Below are 27731 nucleotides of genomic sequence, written 5' to 3' on the forward strand. Positions count from 1 at the left end.
TTCTAAGCATAGAAAACTATCTTCCTGCATCTGCATTGCTGTGAGTGTAAAACAAGTTAGCTGCTGCTGTTGCTACACTCTTCCAACTTCCAAAATAATCATGTTTTGCACTTTATATATGGAGTGAAATCCGAGTTCAAAGAAATGTTGCCAATTATCATAAACTTGCCAATAATATTGTTATAAAGTTGGTAATTTATGTGTAATAACTTCTAGGTTTTCAACATGGTGGTCATACTGGATGTCAGAGCAGCACCATTTTCATTTAGGACCAACTAGACCTTAGGATCAATGCGTGAGTTAGGTTTTATGCCAATCCCCCAAGTAATTTTTGGTGGGGGAAGGGGTTGTTGTTGTTGTTCTAGGGTTTAACGCCATTTTTCAGCACAAGATAGGCTATACATGGCGGCCAGTATTAATGGTGGAGGAAGAACCCTGGAAAACCCAGGGAAGAACCACCGACCAACGAGAAGCTACTGGCAGGCTTTCCCACGTACCCACGCTAGCCGAGCCTTGGACTCGAACCCACGCAGACAGAGGTGAGATGGCAGTGATTTGTAACGGTGAACGCTTTAGACCACTCGGCCACTCGGGGCCCCGGGGAAGGGGTTAGTGCCAACATAAAGACTGACATTGAATGACAAAGGACAATGGAAAACAGGTAATCCCATGCACAGCTAGAAATCAGATCCTACATAACTGCCTCTTTCTTTAAGGTGACACAATGGTACTGCTTAAATAAGACACTGGAAAATCCAAACAGAGAGAAAATGTTATGTGAAAACAGAAAATGGATGTCTGAGAGAAATTAAATTTGAAACTGACTTTGATATGAAAACTAATGAACTGAGAGAGAGATATACATTATCTTTTATCTTCTTGATATTTGGTTTGAATTTGTATTGTAATCGGTCTCATGCAACTTTTATATCCATAAACAAATAGGTAGTAAAGAAAGATCTTGTTTCAAATTAGTGCCAATAGAATAAAATGCAACTTTAATTCAAAGAAGATAAAAAAGTGAATGTTAATATAGCTCAAAATTTTTGCCTCCATCATTGACTGTTTTATTTCTGGGTCTAAGAAAATTAAATGACTGTACTGTTGTCCTGCTCTAAAATAACCATTCGGAATTGTAATAAAGATACTGAATGCTTGATAAAGACAGTATATTTGGAATTGTAACAAAGATACTGAATGCTTGATAAAGACATTATATTTCTCCTGAAGCAAGCAAATCAGTGTCCATATACATACTTCAAACCAAATCCAATTTCAGGAAACACAGAAATGCTCTTGATCTGATTAATAGACTTCTTTTTAATGAAGTACTGCAAGGTTACTAGGACATTTTAAGATGGTCTTGAAACATGCCAATGTCATCTAGAAATAACTTTACTGGATAAAATATTTAACCTAACTGAAGTTAGAAACAACAATAACCTTTTTCTTATAGTAATCTGTCACTTATCTAGACATATTCAGTATGATGCAGGACTAAAAAATAGCAGACAAAACAGCAACTAGAACCACTTTTGGGCAGTGTGGTCATCCTAATAATGTACAACTAGAACCACTTTTGGGCAGTGTGGTCATCCTAATAATGTACAAAAGCAATTTCTATTTCACCTTTTTCATTTGGTGATGACTGACAAAAAAACACTTGAGCTGTACCCTTTTACAAAATATTCCATACCATATTTAATGTTGTTTTTTTAATCCCTAAAGCACTTGTACAGGTACTAATGCATGAACAAACATCCCCTATGGTCCTAGCACAGCATCATAAAGTCCATTCCGAACCAGGCCCTTATGACACAGAGACTGTCTTATCAGTCACACTACCACTGAAAATGAACAATGCTGACAGCTCACATTATATGTTCCCTTACTGTTTTTATGGTTGTTTTATGTGGCAAGGTGACTTGAAATACACAACAGATGACCACTGACCATATTTGTTTTATCTCTACAGACAAGGTTCTGAAAAACAGTTGGAATAATTAGCTATGTACCATGTGGTCCAGAGGGTAAGATCCAAGGTATCTCAAATACTTTTGATAGCTGATCGGAATCAACAATCAAAGCAGGTCCCATATTCACAAAGTTTGACTGCAAACCAAAACTCAATCTGAATATTCAATAGTGAACAAATTTAATGATTTGAAAGTATAAATTTATTAACCTGGAACAGCTGAAACGTAAAATTTTGAAGAGACAGAAGAAGGCATACACATAGGAGAACATTCAAACTGGAGTACTTTAGAAATGAAAATTAGATTGTTTTCATATTTTAAAAACTACTAGCATGTACAAAATTTGTACCATTGAATCAGCTGATTGCTATGTGACATTAAGGCACTCAATAAATCATAACTTTACAAACAATTGCTTGGTTCAGCATGAAATACTCAACATTTTTCTTATTTACCAAACATGCTTCTCTTATCTAGATTTATTTATTCCCTGAAGGCAAAAATGAAAGATTTACCAGGCTTCTTTCTTTCAACACGCCCTATGTGCACATAATTGCGATGACCTATGTTTGTGTAAGTAGAGTGTCACAGTTTTGCAGTCATCCAAAAAGCATGTTTCCTTATCTATTTGAAAAATTCTCACCCATCTGTGCACTGACAGGTTTTTAGTACCATTATTTGTTATATTATCTTTTCTTTAAAAGTTTCAAAATATGTAAACAGATGAATCTCAAAATAAAATTCCTCTATGGTATCACAATTCAAATGCCAAAATAATACCAAATAAAATTCATATTGTAAAATGATTTTAAAAATTAAACTATGTCTTGGCAAACAAACCATCTTTAACAATAAATAAATAAATAAACAAGATATAGTGATATCATATTTTCCTCTTGTTACACAAAGACCAGACCCCAGTTACCCATGAGCAAGCCAATACCCTCTGAAACTTAAGTTCTGCATATGCCCAGTGCTGTGATTCTCAACAGTCCTTATCCTAGGTTACTTCCCTTGCTTTCCTTTAACAGACAAACTGGCAAGTAATTTCATGTACTTTGCCACACGTTACTATGTAGAATGCAAGATACATACTTTCAATATCAAATTACTTGAACTGAATCTCTTGACATTCTAGATGTGCTATAAACAGGCAGAGAGAAAGGGGGGGAAAAAAAGAAGAAAGGTCTTCTAAAGCATATGAGAAACCAAACTGGTTACATAGCATATGAACTGAGAACTATTTATTAACTGATGAAAATTTCATGTAAAGATTTGTTATGTTCAGAAAGTCCATCCTGTTCTCAGAGTTGTTGTTCATCTTCTTCCTTTCATGTTGGCTTATGGCCACTGTTCAGCACACAATAGGCTATACATGGCTAATATGACTAGATGTCTGAACTCGACCAAGATCTCAAAGCTTACAAACCATGTCAGATCACGATCTTTCAATAACAGTGCTTCTACAGTGTTCACAAGCTAAGCAAATCAAACACAAGAATGCCTCATTAAAATGCATAGATATTTCTCATAAATGAACTTAGTCAGGATCTCAGTGATGTAAACTTATACATGAAGTCTGATAACGATCTGTTCAACCAAAATGTAATGTACAATACATAAATACATGACTTGCCTCTGTGAAGCTTTTAGTAGTCTCTTGTAGCCATTGTAAAAATTAACTATCATAGATAAAAAAAATTAAATTAAACTGATCTTTACAATGAAATGTTGGCCCTGTGACAAGTCAAAGAACAATAAAAAAGAACATTCTTTTCATTGATATCAAAGTAGAAGTATTTTGTTTCTTAATTCTTGGGACACATTACCAAGGTGAAATGAGGTTTCATCTTAAGTTCTGTGACAGGAAATAAAGTATTTTATTATATCCCAATATATGGTAAATACAGTATATCTCCTTGATGGCAGCCTTAAAACTTCTTCTTCTCTATGGTCAGATTTGAGTAGGGCTGTTGCTCTGAAGTATTTTCACACCCACTGTATTAAGTCTCCTGTTCACTGTCTGCTTCCAAGTCAAGATAAACGATTCCCTGTGGCAGACATTATACAATGCTATTTTCTCCATATTAACCACAGCCTATACCTGTGGGTAAGCAGTGAGCATAGGAAAAGTGGGCTCTGAATGATCTGTTGTACTGGGACAGATGGCTGGTTATCTGGGAGATTGGTCAGCATGGTTGTTGGACATGCAGTAGACAGTTCTGTTGGTTCCATTACTAGTTCTATCCTGCATATAGCTGGATGAATGAACTCTTTACTATAATCCTCATCACAATATAAATGCGTAATCATCAGCCTAATTATATGGATGGATCGATCTGTCACTCAGATTCCAAAATTTTACAAAGAAGAAGCCATATGCATGGTTAAATGGCTGGATTTATAACTAAGGTCCCAGTGATTGCGACCTGGTTGGGCTGGCTGGACAGCCAGTATTTCTACTGACAACAATACCATACTGAATCCTGGGTTTGATGGATCCAAATAATAAGCCCAGACATACAGGCCTGAAGGCCATGCTCAGACATGCAAGAAGGGGTACTTATGCTCACTGGGCTGCCTAATAATAGGGGTACAATAGTATATGGAAGACCTGTGGGAATGAAGAAATAGAAAAGAGGAAAAACTTGGCCTGATTGGCAAACTGTATCACCATGTCTTGTCCCTGTTGATATACATGTTCAAAATCCATCATGTCTAAATGTGTCTGTATTTGATTTGCCCCCCAATCTGCCAAAGTTACAGTGTCAGAAGACTGTGTTCATAGTTAACCTATTGACCTATCACAAAATACAATGTATAGTCAGTAATATGAAAATGTTATCACTGAATAAACATTTTTCCTTTTTTGAACTGCACTGGTAAGAAAGAGTTTTACTGTAGGCTAGAATACACAATTGCATGGAAAAATATAAGTAATAATGAGCAAAATGCACATATTTAACTTATGTTAGTAAAACAAAAAATGTAGGTCACAGTGACCATCTTTGGTTGTACAGGTGTAGTACTAACAGGGACATATCCAAGTTCTATGATTGGAAATACAGCTCCCAACAAAAATCTAAACACAAATTTCAACAAAAAAACTGAAGGATTAAATAAAGGTCAAGGAGACCATTATTTGCAATAAGAGTCTGTAGTAGACTCTCAAGATGCATCGTTCACAAATTTGCACGATTATAGGCTGGAAAATATACATACAGCAAGCCTAAAACTCATGGTGACAGGAGTTCAATACAAAAACTTGACTAAAGTCAGTACAAGATTAAATCTTGGCCATGATGAAATTCTTTGTTTTAAAGCTGAGGTACTAATTGTGGTACTAACTGAGGTACTAACTGAGGTACTAATTGAGGTACTAATTGAGATGCATATCATCATCAATTTCACAATTTTATCATGAACAGTATCTGAGAAATAAAAAGCCTACACAAAGTTTAACAAAAGTCTGTGAAATATAAAATATGGGACATAATGATTTACTTCATTAAGTACTGCTCAACAACAAAAATGTATACCCTTGTCAGGTTTCATGATTTGAGATTTTTAGCTTGCTATGTACTGTTATGTATATTTGATTTAATTTATATCTGATTTAAATGTTTGTAAGTTTTAAAATAATTTTATTTTTTAATTTCATTATATGTCAAAATAATGTAGTTTCGTTTACATGGAACTTGATACTTTTCCAGAAAATAGTTTGTCCTTGACTGTTCATTTCTGTAAACACACAAGGCTGACCTGGTTCCCAACCTTAATTCAAAATTACTAACAGTCACGTGAACAAGATTTTGTTATTTTATTTTTATTGTGGGAATAATAAGGCTGAGATCAAGGCTGTGTTGGTTACGTGACCCTAGATTTGTAAATAGTTTTTAGTGAAGTAAACAACTTTTTTTCTTGGAGTAAGATGATTGGTTTTTATCAAGGTTATGCTAGGGCTACGTGATTTTTTATATGTAAACATGATCACGTGATCCTCTATTTTACAATTAGGCATTTCCAAAACTGCACATTACTTAGTTTTAATAATGATGCTTAGAGAGAGAGAGATCTGTTAGGCTTCTAAACACTGGGATGTAAAGGTGTTTCTTTTGTCGTGTCATTTGAGGAATTACATTTTAATGTTTATTCAAATTTTTTGGATTCTAAAAGATTAATTTGTTTCTCTGGAAATATTCTGAGTGCTGATACAGAATTCTTGAACAACGACATTTCTTAAAACAATTTATTCAGATTTCCAACACCGGATTATTGTTTGTGAATATCACAGAACTGAGACATTCCAACACCATAAATGATACAGTATACTTTATCGCCTTCCACCTTGGATTCTTCGTTGGGACTCGAACTTGAATTCATTAGAACATTTCAATATTAGGACTTCTAAAATTTTATTTGTTAATTATTCTTGGATTATTTTTGGATTTGATTCTTAAAACCGTAAGTTCTTATTTTTTCTCTCATTTTTACAGTATTTTTCAGGGAAATAAATAACTTGTTAAATTTCTCAAAGCTTGTTGTTTTCACCTTCTTGTGTTACTGTGTATTTGAGGCTAAACACGTAACAGCACATACTATCCTATGTGGTCAAGATCAATACCCAAACAAAATAAAATAAGCCAGTAAAATCTGAAATGTAGGTCACAGTGACTATTATTTATATGGATGTGATACTAACAGAGATGTATTCAGTCATCTGATTTACTATTCTAGCATGAATAGTTACAAAATTCAGTGAATAATACAATATAAATCATTCTGACTTGTTTCTGTGATGAAGGTGTAGTGTTTATCCCAATGCATCCCTTCACCAAGCTTCGTGATTCCAGGTATATATATATATATATACCTAGCCATACCAAACTTCCACTGCTTCTGCATCAATGTAAGGATTCTTGACAAAAGATGAAGCAGATTAAGCAGAAGGCCAGAAATTTTCTACCTCTATTTTCTTCTTCATACAAAGCAGTATTACCAATTTTGAATATGAGGAGCAATGTCATTGCTTCTGACCAGTAGGTTTATAGGGATAGAACAGTGTGACTGTTTACAAGAGTTCTTTGGTAATTATAAGCAAAATATACAGTGCGACAACTAGGGCACAGAATAAAAGTAGGAAGTGACCATTATGGATGGCTAGAATACAGAATCTTCAAAATCTGACTTACCTTAGTGGTCTCAAGTTCTGCTTGAAGTTGGTCAACTTTCCTTTTCAGAAGTTCTACCTCATGTTGGTACCTTTCTGTCTCTTGAGCGACCATACTGTCTTTTTCTGAAAACATGTATATGATTTTAAGTACAATTATGATGAAAACTCAACAATGAATAAACTAACCATCTTTTTTGGGCAACCTTTTCCTTTCCTTGATACATTCCGTTTCATGACAATATGCATAGTTTCAATATCAGTATGTCTGAAGAGAAGATGTCTTAAACCAAAGACTGACAATATAAAAATAATGACAAAGAAATATTTTGAAAAAGTGTCACCTATCTTACATAAATAGCATCAGATTTGATCAATTAACCAATTTCTAAATTTAAAACAGCAAAAAATTCTTTAATTAATGGTAAAAACTCCTGTATTCATATTAAACAGAAAATAATTAATTGTTTTAATGATGTGTTTATAATAGTAAAATTTAATATATAAACTTTACTTTACAATTCAATATATAAACACCAAGAAAGTAAAATCATTGTTAAAGCAGTTCTTATCATTCTGCCCATTTTTTACTTTTTCTAATTAGCAGAGATGAAAAGTCCACAAAATTTAATTTTATATCACAATGAATAAAGCATAATTCCAAAGGGAAGTAATTACAATCTTGGATCTAAACTATTAAAATTCATTACATACTCTGATTAGGTTTTAAATTGCTTCTGACACATCAATATTGAAGAAGAATTCTTTAAAGATTTACTTGTCTAATAATGGGCAAATAAATTCATTCATATTCAGCGAAGATGAAATGTATTGCAGAGAATAATTATGTGAGACATTCATAGATTTACAGAAGCTAACATGTCTCCATCACAAGCAAGTGAATTCAAGAACCACTATGCTTATAATATATCATACAAGTTCTAAGAAAAATCCAATTAATGTTAATAATGCTGCGTAAAGTTCTCCAGAACAAGACACTGCTCATACATCATGAAAAATCCAACCATAAACAATCTAGACCCAGGCACTGTATTTACATAAACTCATGCTCAACATGTAGCTTTAATTAAAATACAGTTACAATCGTATATATAACTTAGAGAATTATTTTAACTTGGATCCCAATCCTTGACTGCTAAATTTCAGTGACATAGATAAATTCCAAGTATCACGTTTAATTTTGGACGTTTAACTCATTCGGCCACAGAGGTTTTTGTCATTTTTGCCTGAAATGTGTGAAGGAAAGACATCTGGGGGGCTATTTCTGAATACATCGTAATACATCGACTTTCAACAGATTTTCCATGAAACTAATGCCTAGCTGTATAGGAAACATCAGTTTACATTGGTTATTTTGCTTGCGCATGAGCAGAAGGGTAAAAGTTGGAGTTATTTTTTATTTAATTTTTTGCTTAATGGACATATCATTTTCGTATGGAGACTGCAATTTATTCCAAATGCCCACCTTATCCTAGTTTTTGCAAGGGTTCACCTGTCTGTGTGCAGTTAAGACTGGTATGCCTTAGATCAAGGCCAAAAGGTCTATAATCCGGACACAAAATCACATTCTGATCTTGAGCGAATTTTGGGTGAAAAAAAAATGGGTCCAAAAAATGAGGTTTTTCTGTATTTTGTAGTGCAACTAGAACTTCCAGATTATTTGATATCATTTTAGAGCTATATCTGTCTGCTTTTTTTTATACCACCCACATTGGTGTATCTTAAATGACCTTGATGCTGCAGAGCTTGGAAGTAGGGTACAGCCTTATCATGCCTACAGACGGGATCGGGGACGAATCGGTTAAACAATAAACTCAAAACCACAAAACCAGACATGATACATAAAGTGTACCTACATAATCAAAATCTGACAGTTGTGAAAGTTAAGAAAAACCTGAGAGTTAAATGAGTCTAGATTTATTTTAAGCAAAACCAAAATGTTCATTTGTTTTAAAATTTGAGCTTCAATTTGAGTTTCTTCCTCAAATGTCTAAGACCACTGGATCACTCAGCTTTTACATTATGAAAAACAAATCCTAGTGTACAGTGTTTGGAGTTGGGTAAGCCCTATACACTGATAATATAATAGTAACAATGTCAGAATCTGTAAACCTGTGTAATTTTTTTCTGGTTTTCATGTAAATAGAGAACATACTGATTATCAAAAAGGCAAAAGAATGAATTTCAATTACTGAGAACTTTATGCTCACCATAAAGCAGTGAAAGAAAAGAACAGGTGATATTTCTAACTCTTGCATCAACTGTAAGTAACATTTTCTGACAACTTGTTCTGTAGAAATAAAACAATATAAACCTACTCAAATAAAGTTGGATTAAATAAACTTTTTGTTGTTACTTTCCCTTTACCAATAGAAAACACAGGCACACAGGTTCCAATACTGTTCTAGCAGACTACTATTTCAAGGAAATTATGTTTGAAAAACAAACTGCAAATCGTTAGACCTTCTTGGAACTGTTCTAGAACCATCTGCAAGTTTGCCATTGAGACCGAGTACTGATGATTCTGGTCCTGTAGCCATGCCACCTGGAGATATGCCTGGTCCCTCTGATGTGATATCACATGTAGCTGCTGCTGCAATGACTCCATCTGGTGGCTTACTTGCTGACTGTGTTAGAAGAAAAAATGTAATTATATTTTTCACATCAAGTTCATATTTTTTACATTTATAATAATAATTAAGGCAGTGTCATAAATATTTATGTCATAGTGATATAACATCAAGAAATGTCACTTAGCAATATCCATAAGCAATGGGAAGTCAAAGCTGCTATATAATTTATATAATTTAATGTGCTTTTCTGACATGAAAGTTGCTGTTACATCATTTAATGAGTTTATCTGGCATTAAAGTTAAAACTCTTGTTCAATAACATAACTTATTATTTGTTACAAGCAGCTTATGACATCAAATATTATTCAAATCATTTCTGTTCTCATAAATTGTATATCAAATATCATGTAGGATCCTCTATAAACAGGCTATCTTGTTACCTACTCTAGTACATGTACATATAAAAATGTTTTACTTAATGCCAATTAAATAAAAACTACTTTTCATTTTTTTCTCCTAAAAGTTTTTCCAACAAGTGATAATACTCAAATTTTTCCCCCATGAGATGAACACTATCCATCATTCATTCAGAGCCAGCAAATTTTTATTTTATTATACATTCAAATGTATTGTCTAGCAATATGTATAACAGAATGAAATATCAGATTTCATACTGTATCCAGCACAATAATGTCAGCAGTTAACTGTATACTCTGCTGTGTTTGATGTATATCTGCACAGAAAATAAAAGTAGTAACATAACTCTTCTTTCCAAAAAGAAAAACAGCATTTAAAAAAAGTATTTGCATATTAATGGTTTTGAACCTTGGTCATCCATAGTTTCAAAATTTCTTGCTCATAAGGTTAACTGATGGGTAGTGAAAGATTATCGATTATATTTCACTCCAGTGAATTATTAGGATAACCTCTCTCTGAAAATCAAGCAATTCATGGCCAAGCATAAATAAAGGTATGATATTAATGGTCTGAAGTCTTACTTGGTTCAGTTTTTAGTTTATCGCACATTTTTTTAACTATTTATAAAAATAATTTTGTCTAAATGTAATAATTTTTAATAGTGCGCTTTTTCTAATGAAGTAGTTCATTATTCTGTTTAAATAAAATTTCTTCTTTCTCAAAATATCCAACATATGAAAGATCGTTCCATCTGGTTTGAACATCCATCACCTGTACGTGAAAAATCTGTGTATTACGTCACTGCTTTTTGTTTTCTTGATGAGTCTGGTTCCCATAGTGGTATTTGATAGTATCTTGCCAAATCAGTAGTCCACAAGTTGGGAACTAAACTAACTGTTGATACACCACCAAACAAGATTCCTTTTTTTTTTTCAAAAATGTGCAACATTTATTTCGTGACATGTCTACGTCGAAACTCAATCTTTTATTGTTCAATTAGTACAATGTTAATGTTGTGATTTCAGTGGAAGTAATAATGAAATTTCTTATCATCCCATAGGATATCTCTAAATGCCAGTTCAAGAATTCTCTGAAACTCGCTTGACCACAATGGTTCGTATCTGTGAAATCAAGCTCTTTTTCGACGTCAAAACGATTGTTTTCAATTTTTGGAGGTCCCTCGATAACTCGTGCCTCGCTTATAGTGCGGTCTATGTTTGTGGACCCCGTTGTGTGCGAGTTATCGAGGGAGAGGTGTATGTGCAAAAACCGGCACTGTAATGTTCATCTTACTTTGCAGTTTCAATTGTACTTTTTGATCGCAAAAGTTTTTCCTCTGCTGCTGCTAAGCGATTCCGTAAATCCTTCTCCCTTTCCTCAGATTCAAGAGCTTCTCTTGTATAGCCTTCTTCAATCTGAAATAAAAATCAGAGATGTGTTCATCCCTTTTACATCTATAGAAAAAGTGGTTCAACCAACTGGAGGGGAGTTCAGTGTTCATCATGAAAAAGAATAAGATGAAATGAAGAACGTATCAACAAAAGTAAATCATTCAGCTGCCACCTATAAGAAACACACAGTCACTGCTTGTGCATATGATGACTGCTGATCGACCATAAACTTCTAATATGAAAGTAGAACAATTTAAACCCTTAATGTGACTGTTATTTCCATTTGTACACAGGAAAGCAAATACTTTGTGTGTACAATAAAGAATGAAAACCATCATTACTTGCATAGTTGATTTCAGTCTTTAAAAAAAATTGCAAGCACACTGAAAAACAGTTCAGAAAAGAATCCACCATACTTTAATCTTATTGTCATCTGCCTTGCATGAGAAACTGCATAAATATTACTCAGGCTGTTGCAGAATCAGTCATCAAATAAAAGTAAAATTCAAATGCATATGATAAGAAGAATTCTGATGATAATTTTCCAGATAGTTAAAGCAATATTGTATTTCAGTAGAGAGTAGAATTGTGGTCCTATCTATTACTAACAGAACCCATAACTCAACCTGAGCTGGTGTGATCTTGTACTGAAATTGATATAAGGCCAACAGGAAAACAAAACTACTTTCCAATACCTAAAAATTCAAAACAGTATATAAAATATATGAAATAAGGATCTGCTTTGTGCTAGATTGTTTTTTTAAAATACATTATTATCCAGTGAATCTAATTTCTATGTATTGACATTATGTAACCAGGTGCAAGTTTTGGAAGTGTTCAGCAAACTTTTTAACATGAAGACGTGAATGGTTTTCTCTTTAATAAAAGCATGACGTGTCCTTGTTAATTTTATGATTTATAACAGATGTTCATTATAATTCATAATGAAATGTTATTTGTCATGTCATTGTCAGATCTAATTAAAAGTTAAACATGGTTCTCATAGTTTTCAACATTTTGAATCATACACCTAATTTGTCAAAGCAGTTTCCAATTTTAAGGAAGTTATTCATCTGCTTTCTGAAAGTGCCATGTCTTCTGTCTTATCTTTGTAGAACAACATTTATGTCTGAAAACGTCTGTGCACACATACAGTTCTGTTAAAATGATGTCCAAAAATTGCAATATTTTGGTGTCTGAAAATGATGTCTGAAGACATTCCCCAAAAATGGTAGTGCAACCCTTGTCTGTCTGCATATACGGATGTGTTAATTTGAATATCTGATCATCATACCATGGTTAAGTTTTGCATTGAGCTTATCTTAGGAATTATCTGTGATCCATGTACACATTTCTTGTGTTAAGATAATGAAATTTATTTAGACGAATGCCAAGAAGTCCATTTGAGTTGTTGTGCTCCTTTGTTGAACTGCAAGCATTTTGGTGATCAGGAAGACATGACAGTTTGACTTTCTTAGGCTTTATTTTATATCAGTTGAGCAATAGATACTTACAGCTTGTAAAAACAAGCTTTTGACAACAACAGTGGAGGAAACCATAGATCCATGAAGAAACTACCAGCTTTAGGTGACCATATGCCTTTGCTTAACGCAGAAAGTGATGATTCAACATTTCACCAACGTTATTTTTAAAAAAATAACTGAAATATGCTAATTTAACCTGATATTTTTGTCAGTAAATCGAGAATGAAAATAAATTATGTGCAAAATTAATGCCTTAAATATAGATTTATAATAATAATGTTATGATGAATTAAATGTAAATTTTGAGAGAGGAAAGAAAGATATATAAACATTTCATTCATATGTCAGTGTAGTAAATGCTTTTGTTTGCAGATTTTATAATACATGTTTATTACAGAAAGGAAACCTGTGACCACAGATTTACAAAACTTAAGACAACATTTACAGTTTTGTAAATATTTTACCACGAATGAAACTGTAAATGTTGCCTTAAAATTAAAACTTTATAAACAAAGAAATTGTCAACCACTGTACCTGTAAAAGGTGTTGCCTTAATCTGTCTAATTCTTTTGTCAGTTTGCTTTCTTTTTCCATGATCCTTTCTAGCTGTAACAAAAATGGAGGCAATGAATATCTGTGTATCTGTATTGGCACCTCTCTTTCTCAAAAATGTTGAAAAAAGTTACTGCATCAAATTTTATTGAAATGTCAAAGAAGCAACAGTAATTCTGCAGAAACAATAATCCAAATAAAGAATACAAAATTTCAAACAAGAGGCAATTCTTACTTCAGATTCCCCAATAGCTAATCAAGGCAGTGGCTGAACAACATCAATCTTTATAGTCGTACAAACTCTGAAAAATCCCTTTAAGGTCTCATTTTCAAGTGAAGACTGTGCAGACTGATTCAGCATCATGTAATACCTACAGCAAAGGACAATACCCAAAAAATATTATGCATGTGCCTATTCTTAAACTTCCCTGTACAAATTTTGCAAAACCAATTCAACCAACAAATATAATACACTCAAAACAGCTGTGATATAAACTTAATATGGGTATTTACTAGGGTGCTGATTTTAACTGCACTGTGATACACTAATGACTATATTATGAACAGGAAATAGGAGCTAAGTACTTTTCTGCCAAGGACACACCAAGGTAGTTAACACAGGGTGTGGCCCTTGGAACTCATCGACCTTGCAAACACTGGATTATGAGTTTGAGGCTCAACCAACTGAGCTACTGGAGGTCTCTGTACAATGTGGAATCTGCAGTGCAGAAAACCACAGAATCCTAAGGAAACCACTGACCTGAATGTGGCAACACTACCCTTGCAGGTTTCAAAGCATGAGACTGAACCCAGAATCACATGTGTGAAGCAAGTATATTACTGCACTGCAACCAGGAACCATGCCACTTACTATTCAGACATGTCAACAGATCTAATTTCGTTGAACATACACAGCATCAACTGACAAAAATAAGTAATTTTAATGAATTATGAATTATAATATTATGCATCTGGAAACGTTGATATGACACCAACTTCTACCAGTACACAACAGGATAAATCATACCCAAATTTGAATAAAACTGCATAAAAATATTGCCATCACAAATTTTATAAGATTCAAATTATCAGGGCCTGAAGACTGCACAGACTTGTATTTTTCATCCCTTGTTTCATGTGGAAGGCTACATGTAAGTTAGTGATTAATCAACTGTTGCTGGTCATTCCTGGTACTACATATCTTGATCTTACAGGCATAATTTCAGTCTGGACTTAATTTAAGTTTTGACTTAAGCAATCAGATTGGATGGAACTTTTTCAAATACAATTTGACCAAAGAAAAGTCTAAAACTCCACATTTTAAGGCATGTTAGTCAAATTGGGGCCAATTTCTCTAACTTGAAGTCCAATGTTCACTGCTATTTAGGTCAACCCAGTGTGCTCCTTGTTTCTTGTTCAAACTGAAGAAGCTGAATACATTTTTTAAAATTTTCACGTGTAAATTATCACAAAACTTAATCTACTTACCTCTCTGTTGAGCTTATTGTTCTCCTCCTGTCTCTGCCGTAGTGCCAAAATGGCCTGGTCTCGTTCTTGCTGCACCTGCCTAAACTGCTTCTGTGCTACCTCTGCTTCCTGCATCAAGTGATCCAGTTGCCCCTTCTCACCATCCTTTTGCTGCATAATGGCTGTTAATGTCACAGTTTTCTCCTTCAAGCTTCGTAATTCAGACTCCTTCTCCTGATGCTTCAAAGTCAGTTGATTGTTCATCTCTTTTAGCAACTGCATCTCTGATGTGCATTCGGAGTTCTGCTGCTTAAACACAGCACTTTCAGATTTCACATCTTTCAATTCCATCTGCAAACTCTGCAGCTGGAAGGACAAATGATCCAACTGTTTTTTGTATGAACTTCTCTCAGATTCTTTTGATGCAAGTGTCTGTTCCAGTTCACTCACATTCTGATGCAGACTCTGAATCTTTGACTCCTTTTCCTTTATATTTTCCAACAGTTCATTATATTTCACCTGAAATCTGTGAGCCTCTTCCACTTTGCTATCGTAACTTGCCTTATCTACTGTCTCACTTGAACTGGACCTTTGAAGAAGTTCTCCATACTTTACTTCTAATTCTGTGAATTTCTGCTTGTAGTTCAACAAATCATTTTGTGCTTTGACCAAGGCCTGTGTCTTTTCTTCAAACTGAGGAACTAAATTTTCATAGTTCTGTCTAAGCTCTTTTGTTGTTTCAGCCTCAATATTTATCTGTGCAGTGAGTCGCTGGATTTCATTGTGATAAGCTACACTCTCCTGATATTTCTGGTTGAGGTAAACAATCATCTGTTCTCTCTCAGACTGTAAAGCTGCAAACTGCTTTGTCAAATTCTCCTTTTCCTTAATCAAATTATTTATCTGAGCTCCTTCTTGAGATGACTCTTGCAACACATTTAATAGAGTCTGGCTTTTCTGTTTAAGTGACTCAATTTCTAAATCCTTGTCTTGAATTATTCTTGACAACTTTTGGACTGCCTCCTTCTGCATATCTTGATTAGGATGGACACTTTCTCTTTTCTGAGTCAATTCTTGGTTGTCTTGTTGTAATTTTTCAATGGCCAATTTCTCAGCTGTGACAACATTCATCAATCTGTGCACCTCGGTGCGTAAATTACTACATTCTCTCGACTTCTCATTCATGATTGACATCATTTGTTCCTTTTCAAGCTTCAAAGCCCTAATTTCTTCTTCCAGCTTATGTTTCTCAACAAGCGTGAAGTCCCCATGTATAGTCTTGGACTTTAATTCCAGCATTTTCAATAGAGAGGCATTATTTTTCTGTAGCTCAGCAATGACATGATCTTTGTCTTCAATCCTCTTCTGAAGTTCTTCCATCTCTTTTACCACCTTACCAGTCCTTTCAATATCTAAGATGTTATCATTCTCCTCTTTGGCACTGTCTAACATGTCTGTGTCCTTGTCTAATATATCTGTATCCTCGTCTATCTCAACAGTTGAGACTCCTGTAGTAATCCCTGATGTGACACCTGAGACGGACTCAGATACCTCTTTGATTTCTATCCTCTTTTTCTCTTTATATTCTATTGACGGTAGGTGAAAGTTGGGCCGGACAATCTCACTTTCGAAATCTAAGAACTTCTGTTGGTCCTCACTTAACATTCCTCTAACTCTCTGCAATTTCTGCTGCAATACTAGGATCTCCTCTTCCCTGTCCACTGATGTCTGCCTCAAGAACACAATCATGTTATCTTGTAGTTGTATTTTATTATCATGTTCCTTGCACAGCTGACTCCTTTCAAGATTCTTTTCATTAAGTTGCACTATTCCTGCTTCATAGTCTTTGATCATCTGTTTATATTTTTCAATCTTCATCTCGAGTTCCTGCACTTTATCTATTGAGGAATTTAAATCAGATTCAAATTTTGTTTTCTCTGCAAATGGCTTTGAATTTTCAGTCTGAATATCATCTCTATTCCTAATCCCCTTTGTAAGTTCTTCTAGTTCAAACTGGAGATTCATGTTTTCAGTCTGTGATCCAAGAAACTTATTCTCAAAATCCTTCAACTTTTCAATTTCAGCACTTTTCTCACTGACCATCTGCGCAAGTTGTTCTTTCTCATTCTGCAGAGCTCTGATGTCATCAGTTTGTGTTGTTATTTCTTTATTCTTCTCTTCAATTACAGCTCTGAGCTGGTTCTGTCCATCCAAGGCAGACTGAACCATGTCTTTTGATCCTATAAGCTGGGTTCTGAGATCTTCAATCTCAATCTCATGCCCTGACTTACATACTTCTTTTGAATTATTTAGCTGGGTCCTGAGATTGTCTATCTCCAACTTTAACTCTGATATGTAAAGATCTTTCTCTTGACAAGATTGCATTAATTGCCCATGGTCCTTTTGTAATGCACAGGAATCTTTTTCTTGACTACTTTGCAATTCACAAATGTAGGACTCATAATGCTGTGTCTGGGTTTGCAATTTGGATTCCAACTGATTCAATTCCCTTTCCAAGCAATCCTTTTCAGACCTTAAAGCATCTGTTATGGTTTGATATTCCTGACATCTTTGGTTATACTGTGTGTCTAAATTTTCTTTTTCTTTACCAAACCTAGATGAAATTTCATCCAAATCAGCAAGGGCTTTTTCTTTCTCTATTTTAAGCTGTTCAATATGCTGTTTACTATTTTTAAGTTCTTTTTCCACTGACTGCAGTTTACTACTTAACAGATCACACTCTTTACTTGTAGTTTGTAATTTTTCTTTCACAATTAAAATTTCATTTTCATCTTTTATCCTATCACTTTTTTCTTGTATTGCAGAATCAGATTTTCTTTCACAAGCCTCTATTTTTGTAGTCAATTCTTCATTTTCACTTTTTAATTCAAAAATGTCGTTTCTTAGTTCCTTAATCTTTGTAACTTTCTCATGAATTTCACTCTGACTCTTTTCCAATCTCTTTTCCAGCTCTTGCTTATCCATATGAAGATCGTTCAGAGCTGAGGCACTGGCCAGCATTTTCTCCTTCATTTCCATTATCAAGTTTTCTTTCTCCTGCAAAGACTCTCTCAACTTCAAAATATTATTGGTCAATCCATCAACCTTGGTCCTTAATTTTGAATTTTCTTCCTTTAGATCAGAAATTTCTTGATTCAATTCATTAGATGCCGATGATTCCACATGCTGACTTGCAAGCTGTTGTTTGTTTACCTCAGCCAATTCTTCCCTCAACCTCTGTATTTCTGTCTCACATTTCTCTAACTTTATACTCTGTTCCTCTGCCTCCTCATCTCTCCTATGTACAGATTCCATTGTTCCTGCAGCCTCCTCAGATATTTTCCTATCCTCCAGTGACCTCAATTTTTCCTCATTCTCTTTCAACCTCACCTCTAATTCCCTGGCCTTTCTATCACTTTGCTCCAGCCTTTCTTCTGCCTCTTGAAGCTTCTGACTTAGTTTGTCGTTGGATCTGTGTAATTTGTCCTTTATACTTATTACCTGTTCCATAGCTTCTTGATGCTGATTATCCAACTCCTCCAAGCTATTTTCAAGTTCCTGTTTCTCCAAAAGTAAATTGGCCTTTTCCTCCTCCAATTCTTTCACATTCTCTTGAACTTTAGACAACCCTAAAAGTGAAGTTTTGAAATGTTCATTTTCACTTTTAAGTTTTTCAAGTTCCTTTTGTGCAATATAAAGTTGTTCCTGAACTTGTGACATTTCAGCTTCCAAATTTCTTTTCTCATCAAACAAAGTGACATGGGCCATTTCTTTTTCATGAAGTTGTTCCTCAAGTTGGCTCAATCTATTTCTAAGTGTTGTCTCCTGCTGATCTTGTTTGCCCTCTTCATCACCTAAACAAGCAAGAAAAATGCCTTTTGTTTCACAGAGCATGTAAACATCTAGCACAAAAAATGACTGTAAACACTGAAAACAATGACAACATTTACAGTGAGATACTGAAAAATTAGCTTTCAGATGACAGTATATCTTTCCTGAACACCAATGCCAACAGGCAACATCTGAAGAATACAAATTTGTAAGGAAATCCTAGCTTCATAGGAGATTACATTTTAATTTTTTCATAGTAAAGGTTTAGCATAATAAAACTTTGCAAAGAGCATGGCTTGAATTTTGGTGCAAAATTAACTAGCCATTTTTGTATTAGGATTTAAGTAGATAAAAGGAACAATAAAAACAATGCACTATAATTAGGAACAGGGTTTACGTAAAATTCAATTTTAAACTTCAAAGCTTTTTTCATTTTAATTCAAGGTGAGCATTTCATTTATTGTTGTTGTTGTATGGTATAACACCATTTTTCAGCACAAGGTAGGCTATACATGGCGGCCAGTATAATTGGTAGAGGAAGAACCCTGGAAAACCCCGGGAAGAACCACTGACCCACGAGAAGCTACTGGCAGACTTTCTCACGTACCTACGTTAGCCAAGCCTGAGACTCGAACTCACGGAGACAGAAGTGAGATGGCAGTGATCCATAACGGTGAGCACTTTAGACCACTCGGCCACTCAGGGCCACCATTTCATTTATTAAAAATTTGATAAAGAATGCTTTGATTTTGTTTCTAAATAAAATGAAAATAAAGAAAAAGTGAAAATTAATAATCAGAAAACAAATACCTGCAAGTGCTAAGAAATCTGCATGTTTTCTTGACCACTAGGCAAGCCTAATGAAAAACTGTGTCTAAAAAGCATTTTGTGTGGTCAGGGGAGAGCCATTCATCATTTTTTCAAATTCTTAGATTTGTTAAAAATTGTTTAGTTTTCTTTCAGCTTTTTTAGGCTTTTTTAAGGTTTCTAAGGTCAAAATGAAATTGTATTTTTTAAATAGTTTTTGAGGTACAATTCTAAACCTGTAGAAATTTACCTTATTATTACTCACCACAACAATCAATAAATGAAAAAAAGAATCTGATGTGACCTCACAAATGCAACCAATATTTGAAATCCTTAATAACCTGCCTGTTCTTATATGCAAGACAGTACTGTGATCTATCTTTTCATTTTCTGTCTTTCCAAGTGAAGCCATGACTTTCCCATTGCAACATCCAGAACTTTGATTCCAAATATAACTGATCATTGATTTTGCCATGGGTAGATTGATATCCAGATATCACTTGAACATTTTCTATCAATAATTTACCAGTTTTTATACTTTTAGTCCAGTATACCTATCCATCAATTACCTGCTGTTTGGTATGGCACTGACAAGACTTTTTCTTTCTCTTCAACTTTAATGGCCTCCAATTCTTGTTGTAAATTCTCCTGGTAAAGTAAAAAGCATGCCACCCAATAAAAATACTTGTCTGAATTTTTTTTTCAAGTCTGTAAAAGTGGTTGAAAAAAAAGCTAAACTGTTATGCCTTGTATGCCAATAAAATTATTGCTAAAAAGGAATGATGTAAATTTATTTTCATGGATATCAATTATTGTAGTTTTGTGAACATTAAAAGTTTAGCAGTACTTAAATTCATGGAAAGGGGCCAAAAATTCCACAGAAGGATAACTGTTCACCAGGTCTTCGAATCTGTGATTTATATCAACCAATAACTCCACAAAAAATGAATTCATAGCATTAGTGTATAATAATAATAATAATAATAATAATAATAATAACTTTTATTTTACAAAGATAGCTCAGTTACAATAAAATGTATGTAGTCTCCCTTGAGGCCCTTTACTAATCAATTTGTCAATGTATTAGAAAGGTCAAGATTGAGATTTAAAAAAAAATGCATAGTGATAAGTAATATCTAACAACGTTTAACATATCAGAAAGATAATAAATGATATAAACTCCACACTAACAAAGGTGAAGAAAATAATTAACACATCAGCTAAAAGAAATCATCCCAAAGATTCACCCAAACATGGAGGATTATTATCTTTATCTTTAGAAATATACTTAAAAACATAAATTATTTACAATATTTAACTTTGTCTACATGATGTATTTGCATGAGAGAGATATAATGTTAATTTGTTTTATTAACTGTTCAGTATTTCTCCCATAACAACTGCAGGTGGCCAGCCCAATAAATTTGGCTATTATTTTGTCAAAAAGTAACGGGTGATCTTATTATCAGACAATTTTCTATAAATATGTGAAAATTTGAGTGGGCTTATCATCAAGCATGGGCCTTTCAATGGATAAATATGGTAAAACTATATTCTGTTCCACAAGAATGACCACATTATCAATAATATCATGCTGCTGAATACAAGATGCAAAGTCAGTCTCAATGATACAAATGAGTGTCTTTGTCTTTAAGACTAATGCTGAAAATTTCATTTAATTTTGTGTGTACAACACCCATAACTATAAGGCCCTTCATTATAACACATTTCCTGTAATAAGGCCCTTCACTATAACACAGTTCCTGTAATAAGGCCCTTCATTATAACACAGTTCCTGTAATAAGGCCCTTCATTATAACAGTTCCTGTTATAAGGTCCTTCATTATAACAGTTCCTGTAATAAGGCCCTTCATTATAACACAGTTCCTGTTATAAGGTGAGTATGATCATGGATCCTATTTCATTACATGATAGCAAATAATATGTACAATGTACCTCATTAAAGGCAATACATTACAGTTCTCATGGTCAGCATTATAATGAGGGTGTATCAAATAAATTTTCAAAATGTCTGTTTTGTCGATATTCTTCCAGAGAAGAAAGTTCCAAATGTCTTCATAGATGGATGATTGTTGTTTAATTTGGGTAAGATCTTTCAATTTGTTGTTTGTAAGAACCACACAAAAATAATGAAAACTAGTGCCCAGCAAATAGCAATGAATTCACAATATATTAGAACTAAGAAGAAATAATATATTAGAACTACTAAGAAGAAATAATATATTAGAACTACAGATACAGTATATAGCATGCAAACCTTGTCTCGTAGTAGAGTATCTCTTTCTAACTCGAGCTGAGCATTAGCAGATGTTAATAATTCAACCTGGGCATCAAGATTTTCTATATCTGCTTGGATATCATCATATGATTCACTATCACTAGGATCTCTAGATAGAGTCTTGGCATGCTCCCTCTTTTCCACCTCTAGCAAACCCTTCAAATGTTAGGAAAATTGTTAGTATATTAGTAAGCACCTGAATACACTCAAACCTGTCTTATGCAGTCACCTGTAGAAAGTGAGGAAAAACATGGCCTTTTTTAAGACAGCTGCTTAATAAAGGTTTAATTTTTACAATAATATTATTTGAGTCACCCTAAAAAGTGTTAAAGACAAATGACTGCTTTATACAGGCCACCAGTAAGAGAAGATAAACTGTATTCTATGTCATACCCATGCTCAACAGGCAAAAAAAAAAAACAAACTTGGAAACTCTTGTTCAAAGAATTCAACTCAATTACACATTTTCAAGAACATTCATGAGCAGACAAAGAAATCAAAATGTTAAAATTCATGGTGCTGAATCAAAATGCTTAATAATAATTACTTATTAAGTATATAATATACTTGCTTGTAAGTTGAGCCCAACTTCAAACTGCACAGACTTGGATCTGCCATCACTTAATGCAGCTTAGATATGGATATATGAACTTTACTAGGAGTAATCAGCAGAGCAAATAACATAGACCCTGATTTGCCAGCACAGAGTAGATCAGAGTCTATGTTGTTTGCAGTTGGACTAAAATTATAAGTAAGTATATATATAGAATTTGTCCAGCAATAAATCTAAAACCTAAGCCCTTGTTTCGTTAAACTATAACACATTTGAGTTATTAGCACTCTTATTTTTTCCTATCTCACTGCAAGGTAATTAACATCATGCCCTCTCAATTAAATAAATGATCAGTAATTACAGAAATAAAATATATTTCATGCTATCTAAATCTTACTGTGCATATAACTAGTGTGACCCCGCTATAGCACGCTCCATTATAACAAGAATTCGGATATAACAAGGTTGTGGTGTGTTTCCTGAAATTTTATATACAGGTATTTTTCTCGTACACAAAAAACTTAATCTTTCTTAAAAGTATGAAAAATCTTTAAAAGTGTATTGTTGTTTTGGGGAAGAGATGATGCAAGAATAATACAAGATGAGCGGGTTGTGGTTCCTGAAATTTTATGTATTTTTCTCGTACATGAAAAAAGTTTTTTTCTTCTTAAAAGTACCAAAAATAATGTGTAAAAAATGTATTCTGGGATCGTGTAGGGCTTTGCTAATGTCGTCAACTGCTATTTTTTTTTTCCTTATTGGTGGCAAAATATACCGTCTGGTGATTTTTTTAAATTGGTGCCATTGTTGGCTGTTTAAATCTGTGTGTGCATAGTTTTGATGGAATCACTTGTATTGCGGATTCAATGTATGTGATGAGATTTGCGGGTGAGTACATGGTGTTGATACACTATTCATGCTATACATCAGACATGTATATATAAACAGCATACATGTATATTTACCAACCCGTGGTTGTCTAAATGAAGTAAAATATTATATATGCCTTCTCTGTTTTCACTACAGGTGTATTTTGCATTTAATATGCATCAATTTAAGATGGTAACTGTGCCAATTAAGCACGTTATTTTACTGCCCACATTTACTAACACCCCCACCCACCTTGCAAATTTATTTTGGTACATGCATCATTTTCTTCAGCAAACTGACCTGGCTGCTTATAACATAGTTCATCTATAACACGGTCAGGTTATATGGTTCCCAACTACCATGTTATAGCAGGGTCACACTGTACTAAATATAAAGAAAAAAATAAATCTTTAAAAATGTCTGGTTATCATGTTTTCAACCTTCACAATTCTTCTGATCCCTATGCATGGAACATAATCATGAATACTGCAAATTCTGTTATTTTTGTAAATGCAAATAAGCTTTCATACATCTACAACAGTTTCATGCATTATTTCTGCTGACAACAACCACAACTTACACCTTCATGTGTCTGTCTGGCAGAATTTTTGTGCTTCCTAAGAATAGCCTGGTCCCTTCTAATTTCAGCAAGACCCTTTGAGCATTTAAGCAGAATCATGAACTTAAATTTATAGTTCAAAGCTACATGCTAAATCAACAGACCAAAGGGAATATTTCTTATCTCTTTACTAATATCAATATAGCATGTACATTTATTAAAAAGAGATGAAATTGCTTTCACAACTAATGCAGAATTAAGTGCCACTGAGTTCTTATAAAGATGTTCCTCTGATGAAATCCAGCCTCAAAACAAATAATAAAGAATCATCTATCATTTGCAAACATTTTACCTAATTACTCAGAGAATCTGATATTTTCAATAGAATTTCACACATTATAATTGCATAAATCTATATGTAAATATGAAAAATGAGAGACTGAGAGATTAGCATGTTATATTGTAGGTTTTTCAGAGAAGCATGGAAAGAAGCTTTATAAGAAACAAATGATCTCTCTCATAAACACAGATATTTATATATGAGTATGGTATTCCAAGATTTTAACCATGGTGTACAACCCATATTCTGAACAGTAAAACATCTTTTCCTGGATTTAATTAATTTTTAATCAATTTTGATTACGGATTGTGTCTGAAATAGAGAGAGGGATAAAAGAATGTCATCTGAGTATTTTGTAAATTTTTCAGATTCTTGAAATGATCAATTATCTTATTTATAATTAGTCTGAGAATGACTTGCGTTGTGATGAGGAAGACCTAACGATACTGCAGATATATGAATGAAACAAGAAGCTGGTCATGGCCTGCATACTGAAATCGTATCCAAGCTTGACAATGGAAACTAAAAAACTTGAAGAACAGGGTTAATCTTAGGTGGAGATGGAAAAATGGACAGAACATGCACATGGACACCAAAGTGACTGATATATCAAATTTAATCATGGCAGATTCTGAAAAAAAAAAAGCAATTTATGTCAACATGGGTGCACTCAAGTCATAAGTACCTTTTTAGCCTCAACAACATTAAGTGATCTCTCCTTTTCCTTCATCTGCTCTCGAAGTTTTATGAGCACATCTTCCAGTGCCTCTTTTTCAATCTGCCAGTCAGTTTTCATCAGCTCAAACTGCTCAATTTCCTGCTCATATCTTGCAATCTGGGACTTCAAGGACACCACCTGCTCATCAAGTTCCTGGTTTTGGCGTGATAGTTCTGAAAGGTCAGTAGTCATAGATGCTGACTCACTCACAGATTCCCAATTCAGAGTAAAGTCTGACTGCTGCAAACTGTTTTCTGAAATATATGCAAGTTTTTGTTCTTCAATGAACAACACAATTATAATACCATTTTTGTGTGTGATTAACAAATAAGCTGGCTATTTATTTTGTAACAATTAGATACAACAATTTCCAGAATTTTTTAAAAGAAAAACCTTAAACAAACTAAGAACCTTACATATTGAGTGTTGATAAAATCCTAGCTATCTACACAGATGTTTTTGATAACAGTGCAATCTCTGTTACAATGAAGTCCATGCTGCATTGTATTTATTAGATATAGTCCATTCAGACATCCTCTGCTAAAATTAAGTCCATGCTGCAATTTATTTATTACATACAATCCATTCAGACATCCTCTGTTGTTTTTATATCATACACTCATTTTAGCTCTGCACTATGGTGGTGCAGAACACACAGTACATGTTACATTTTTATACATCTGCACTAAATCATTTCCATCAGAATGTGCTTACCTGCTTCAGTTGCATTTGGTACGTTTATAAAGTTAACATGTCATAAATAACAGAGACACTGTCTTATGGATTTTTTGTTTAAGGATTCACAGGCTGATAAATCTGGCCACAGCTGGTTGTTTTTATTAGGTTCATCTGCATCAGATGAAAAGAAGAAAATGGAATATCCTACCCTGGCTAAATAAAAATGATTAGTATTTACTGATGAGGAGGTTGCAACATTTGTTATGTATACATTATGTTACTTAAATTTTACAGTACAAAAGTAAACAGATGTGTAAATGGGAAGAAAATTTTGCTCCTCAAAAAAGAATTAAAGAAACCTAATGAAAACCCATTCACATTAGAGTGTTACAAGGTAAACCAGTAATTGTATGTGCTACAGAACAAGAGAAGTTTTGGGAATTATGTTCCAAATGATTATACCGAGTACACTGAAAACTATCTACTGTTCCCGGAGTACACCTAATCGAGATTCCTGTCCATAAGCTGCCACAAAATTTAGCACATGAATTTATTGAGTGTTTTTCATTGCTGCATTACATAAGTTACATTGTACTGATCTTGATACGTATTAAATAAACAGTATGAAAACTGAAGATACTAAGTAAAAACATAGGAAAGCTCAAAAGAGTTATACTGATGATTCTGTATCCTTCAATTTTGAATTGCCAACAAACCTATTAAGAATTTCTTCCAAAAATGAGAACACTTCATTCTGAATAAAAATGCAAAACAGACATCCTCTTTTGATTTCACTAGAGAACAAAATCATTGGTGTAGGCTGATGGCATACATTTCAAACTAATGTGGCATACTTAGTTAATCAAAGCTTCAACCGAGGGCCCCAAGTGGCCGAGTGGTCTAAAACGCTCTCCGTTACGGATCACTGCCATCTCACCTCTGTCTGCAGCGGTTTGAGTCTCGGATTCAGCCAATGTCGGTATGTGAGAAAACTTGCCAGTAGCTTCTCATGGGTCGGTGGTTCTTTCCGGGGTTTTCCCGGGTTCTACCTCCACCATTAATACTGGCCGCCATGTATAGCCTATCGTGTGCTGAAAAATGGCATTAAGCCCCACAACAACAACAAAGCTTCAACCAATAAAAACACTTTGGTTTACAATTTTATACCTGCTTGGGGCTGGTTGGAAAGGCTGCTACTCCTTACAGCATGGTCACTTTGACCTCTCTCAGCTGTTAGGTTCTGAACTGCTCGCTCCAACAGAGTTATCTGCTCTTGTTGTTCCAATACCTTCGTATGGAGTATAAGTTTCTCTTTCTCTACAGTGTCCATGATTTCTGAAAGGCAAAAGATTTTAATAACTTTTACAGCAAAAATATACTGGATACACCCATGCTAAGACTGCACTCACCATATCAAATACCTGCATGAGGTAAAGGTTAACATTATAAGTTGATATTTTTATCAGTTTTAAATTTATGTTTACATGAACTACGCCACATTTACCAGCAAATAATAACATGATGCTTAGCACCTGTACAGACCAGGTGGACTTTCCTATTCCAGTACCTTACAACAGTACATATCTGTTTGTCCAAAGATGTTGATTTTGTTCCAGTTCTCTGTTTCCTTCATATCAAAGACTACTCTGTACAAATATCTGGCCAAAATTATTTATTAAATTTATCAAATTTATCCTCTAATGGAGATTTTCCATTATCTTTATCATGCTTAACAATAAAGAAAAAAAACAATTACTAAAATTTTAGTAAATCCAACAATTTTGCTCAGAGCTTAAACAAGTTTCCTTCAGGAATATTTATAGCGTTAAAATATTTAGCATCATAACTGTACTTTTATCTTGATGCCTGCTAAATGCAGTTGCCAACCAAACAAAAACAAAGACATTTTAAAAAAATACCACGTTTTGAGATTACAAGAACCGAGATGTTCAGTGAAATTGGGCTCTGAGCTACCAAGAATACAAACCAGATCTCTTGTTGTAAGATAAATTAAAAAGAAGTTTG

General features: G+C 33.9%; 1 protein-coding gene across 5 annotated transcripts in view; it reads right to left on the reverse strand.

Annotated features, from left to right (window-relative positions):
* Positions 1-27731, reverse strand: part of LOC149771466 (uncharacterized) — a 142219-nt gene that overhangs the window by 28439 nt on the left and 86049 nt on the right. For 3 of the 5 annotated variants that reach the window (XM_089948403.1, XM_089948406.1, XM_089948402.1), the window contains 9 exons: positions 26874-27041; positions 24996-25282; positions 21968-22144; positions 20259-20337; positions 15073-18905; positions 13567-13638; positions 11451-11572; positions 9631-9794; positions 7169-7272 (listed from right to left, as the gene is read on the reverse strand). In XM_089948403.1, the coding sequence (XP_089804529.1) occupies positions 7169-7272; positions 9631-9794; positions 11451-11572; positions 13567-13638; positions 15073-18905; positions 20259-20337; positions 21968-22144; positions 24996-25282; positions 26874-27041 (5006 nt within the window). Of the gene's footprint in view, positions 1-7168; positions 7273-9630; positions 9795-11450; positions 11573-13566; positions 13639-15072; positions 18906-20258; positions 20338-21967; positions 22145-23991; positions 24067-24995; positions 25283-26873; positions 27042-27731 lie in introns of all 5 variants that reach the window. The other 2 variants (XM_089948404.1, XM_089948407.1) reach the window with 2 other exon arrangements.

Source organism: Sinohyriopsis cumingii, unplaced genomic scaffold (assembly GCF_028554795.1).
Source record: "Sinohyriopsis cumingii isolate HCF-2022 unplaced genomic scaffold, ASM2855479v2 utg001831l, whole genome shotgun sequence".
NCBI lineage: Eukaryota > Metazoa > Mollusca > Bivalvia > Unionida > Unionidae > Sinohyriopsis > Sinohyriopsis cumingii.